At 38.4% G+C, this 4,443-nt stretch overlaps 1 protein-coding gene across 1 annotated transcript in view; it reads right to left on the bottom strand.

The window, feature by feature from the left end:
• The window catches only part of LOC104413675 (thymocyte selection-associated high mobility group box protein TOX-like), a 71,022-nt gene extending 67,227 nt beyond the window's left edge, over positions 1-3,795 (bottom strand). Inside the window, exon 1 of the mRNA XM_010024741.1 lies at positions 3,724-3,795. Within this exon, the coding sequence (XP_010023043.1) occupies positions 3,724-3,774 (51 nt within the window). The 5' untranslated portion in view covers positions 3,775-3,795. The remainder of the gene's footprint in view (positions 1-3,723) is intronic.
• Between the last annotated feature and the right edge of the window lie 648 nt (positions 3,796-4,443).

Below are 4,443 nucleotides of genomic sequence, written 5' to 3' on the forward strand. Positions count from 1 at the left end.
AAAAATACAGGACTTACACGTATCTATAAAACGTACACAGAGACAACATTGCCAAACAGCCTTTTGGGACAGTTTAAAAGAATATCATTAATTTTTACTGTATACTTACACTTCTGGCTCAGTTCCAGCACTGGCTTTCTGTAAAAATCATTTCAAGTATAGAATTATGCTATTTGCTTGCAGCAACATCACAGGAACAGTAGTGAGCCATATGTTGCTACTTAGCAACTTGGTCTGTAAGTCCCAAAGCATGTACTGATTTGAAAATTGAACAGAAATGATAATTGTTGAGGCATGCTGTGAGGCAACTTGTCTTGGATTACTAATCTATGCAGATGTTTGATGTTATATAGCAAAAGGAATAAAACTGTATTTTTCCTGTCCAATGGCTGAGCTTTTATTTATGTTAGCCTAAAGGGGATAAATTGATTAAAACCCTTAAAATAATATAAGGTGATGTTTTTCTGGATATGAACATTTTGCAGTAAACTGAAAGAACAGAAGTGCATGTCAGCATGCATCAGGACCCTCAAAATCCTGTCCGTACAGTCACATAATCCTTAAGACAGCCTAATGAAAACCGCTCAGTCTTTGGTGGTGCATACCATGACTGTTTGCCTACCTACTTCCTAAATAAGCTGTGTCAGATTCTGAAATTAGAAAATGATGCTCACGTCTGACTCAGTGAGCATGACCAATCAAAGCTAGAATAAAAGTTTCTGATAGAACCATGCATCTCATAACATGTGGGATTCATATTTTAGTTAACAGATGTGCATCCATCAAGGAAAGTGGAAAAATGAATTCACTCCTCAGTCTGTCAAGATTCAAACCCTCATCTCTGATCTTGCCAAGTTACTGAGGGTGGGAAGGAGCCTGCACTCCTCTTGCTGAGGTCAAGCAACTGCAAGGCTCATGAGAACAGATGCAAAATGGACACAGGAGAAAGCTCTATGGATGAAGCGACTAGACTTTCATCTGGGAGACAACATTTTCTCATCTCTTTTTATGGCATTATTTGTTTTACTTCCACTAACAGTGAAAGGAAAATGAACAAACAGTCCTGAAAACAGGGACCAGAAAATACAGTCCCATCCTTTCCTCTTCCTCCCCAGTAAGCTGTAGAACCTTTCACATTTTGTTTTCAGAGCAGTGAATATCATATTCTCTCCAATTTTAACAAGTAGAGTGGATGTTGAAACAGTAGCCAGTTCACCAGTTTTGGGTGACCACCAAATGTTTATGCCTGAGATAGATAGGAATGGTGCCCCATTACAGTTGGTGAAGACCTCACCAGTACTTTCAATGGACAGCTGCTTAGTTCCTTTGAGGAATGACTAGCAGCTATCTACATCAGGAACAGGTTTAGGAGGGCTTCTCTTACAGTCCCAGGTTCTCGCTGAAACAAGAGAGAGGCAGGTTTCCAACACACCCTGGCTTCCTGCTCCTAGTGTGGATTTTTGTCCCCTTTTTAAAAAAATATCGTTATGATTACAGGCTTTCACATATATTCAGTTAAAACCCCACTGCAATGGTGTGAGTGGCAGGAGAGAATCACAGTAAGGGTGAGGAAGGTTTGGCAGCCCAAGGCTGACAGCTCCTCTCAAACAGGCACAGGGGGCTGTTTGACCCATGTGCACTTGGTAAAATACTGTGCCTGTCAATGGCGCTTGCCAGATCCCCCAGCACAGGACAGAGAGTTTTGACACCTGCCTCTGGGTTTTGAACCTACCTGGGAGCCAGGCCCCCAAGAGCTTGGCTTTGCCATAGCTAGGTTTTAAGTCTGTAAGCCCTTTCTTGGTTCCAGCCCCTAGTAAGCATCCAGGGTTTTCTGTCATCTTCGCATTTCGAAATGTCACATTTGATAGATTTTTTTTCCTTGAAGACAAAATCATTTGCACTTAAAATATCTAGGCCTGGATCTTTAAAGGTACTTTAATCACCTTACTTCCACTGAACCCAGTGAGTGTTAGATGCATAAATATCTCCGAGGATCTGGGCCTTGTTAGCACATGTAGAAACCACATAAAAGATTAAAACTTATACTCTTAATTTTTCAATATGCCATTTAAATTATTTAAACCACATGCACACACAGTACAAAAATATCAACAGAAGAAAAATAATTCTGATGTATAATGTAGATTTGCAATTCTTTATTCAAAACTATTTAAGACAGACATAATGATTCTCTGAAAGGTAGCAGCTGCCTTATAACAGCAATCATTCACAGAGTTTGTATTTCTACTGTTTCAAACAAATTCAATTAGCCCTTGCACTTCAAAACCCTTAAGGCATAAATGAGATGATACTAGGCTGCTTTAATCTAATAGTAATACTAAAACTTGTCAGTACAGTTTTGGGATTAATGGTTAGAGAAAAATTAATAATATAATTTTTCATTTTTTAATCAAACAGTTCTATTCTAAACTACCTCTGCATCTTGGAGGGTTCCTAGCTGAATAAGTTCAATCACACACAAATCCTAACCTCAAAGTACAGTTGGTCTCTAAAGGTATTTCAGACTAACTTCCCAGAAGTCTGGGAAGAAACATGGTGGAACATTTTAAAGATGGTCTTTTAGATGGAACAATGCAGCTCATCTCACACAACCTCCTGCTTCCCTGCCCCCAAATGAACCTGTATACCTGAAAAACCTTATTTCATGAAGACATTTAGCTCTGAATGTACTGTCACTTCCCAAAGCTCTTGATTGCTAAATTAAATCCTGCTCATCTACACACATTTGCTATGCATGCAAACTTGATTTCCCACCTCATGAGAGCTCTTCACATAATCCTACTGGCCCTGTCAGGAAGCGGTATATCAGACTAGCCACTCCTGGATCTGCGTTATTGCATGACCTAGACCCCAAGTCTGATTATTCAGGGCAATTTCTAACACAATGTAACAGACCTGCACCACTGTCACCATCGCTTACTAACGTGGGACTGAACTGACCAAAACATGTGAAGTAAATGAAAATTTCTCTCCTGCACACAGATGTAGCTACAGGTAGACAAATCAAAAATTTCAAAGCTATTTTTGGTTTTTAAGAAGTAATTAAAAGATTTTATTCATTCATTCTTAGAAATCTATAGTATGTTAGGGTTCAAGTGGAAAGGGGGAAGATTCTTTAAATATACACTTAGTATCAGAATTCAGTGTTCCCAAAAGGGAAAGGATTCAAAAATATCTGTAAAGAACCTGTATCACATTAAAACTTTTGGGCTGCAGCCTACAGAAGACATTGCCTTAACCCCACTGCTAATCATATAACACTGGCAACATTCCTCAGCCGTTCGATTAGTGTTAAAAATGCAATTCTTCAGCTACAACTGGCCTATGAGTGATAATTAATGCTATTTGTGACATGTGTAGCTTATAATGATTAACTTGTCTGCAGTCAGAGAAACAAATAACGTGCACCTGTAAGGACTTTTAATTCCTGAAGGTAAAACAACTGTTTAGGAAAGATCATGCTGGCAAAACAGCTGCTTGCATTCTGGAGAGGAAACAAGGTAGTATCTTTCAACAAACGCCAACTCTGGTGTTTTATCAGCTCTACCTCATTAACTGGAAACAAGGCTTAAACGCTTTGTTTATAAATTATGATTATTCCTGATTGCAGCAGTTACTGATAGTGCCACTCATTTGCAATGCAACTCTTTGAATTTGTTTAATTACAATTTGAAACAAGGCAGAGAAGATTAATTAACCCACCTGGCTGGCTGGCACATAGTCCTGGCTCGGCTCTGTCATACTCATATACATGTTCTCACTGTCAAACTGCAAAAGAAGTAATAGTAAACATTTAGCAAACTTGAACATTTTTCAGCATTGACTAAAAAAAAACAGTAGCCATAAAATAATATTACAGCCTGGTTTTAGAGACTTGTAATTGCATGTGTGCATCTTGTCTTTGATGTTCCTGTTGTCATCCTTATTGACCCTGTATGTCAGTGATTTGGAGTAATTAGCGCTCTAGTAATTACAGCTAGCGAGCAAGAAATGAATGGTTTCCTTTCATCCGCAATCTGTTTTAAAACAAAATGGCTCATTTTGTGCACCATGTATATATATTGCTGTTGGTTGTAATGAAGTACTAAGTGAATTGCACAGTTACTGAGAAAAGGAAGATGAGAATAGAAACTGCGCTAAAATGCATCTTAATGGATTCCAACTTCAGCTTCTGAACAGAACAAGAGTTGAAATTTTAAAACAAATTAAACCCCCTCCTATTGAAATGTTCCCATATCATAAAGGAAAGATATTTCCAGAAGGCTTTCAGACATCTGAATGCATGAAACAGTATACCTCCCGACTGTATGGCATAAAAGGATAGTTCGCTCGATGTGTGAATAAAACAAACATTCATAATCAGAATTGAAAAAATACCCTTCCATAAATGATAAATACCATTCCTGGAAATGTACACAGAGC

This window comes from Nestor notabilis, unplaced genomic scaffold, assembly GCF_000696875.1.
Source record: "Nestor notabilis isolate BGI_N333 unplaced genomic scaffold, ASM69687v1 scaffold2812, whole genome shotgun sequence".
Lineage (NCBI taxonomy): Eukaryota > Metazoa > Chordata > Aves > Psittaciformes > Psittacidae > Nestor > Nestor notabilis.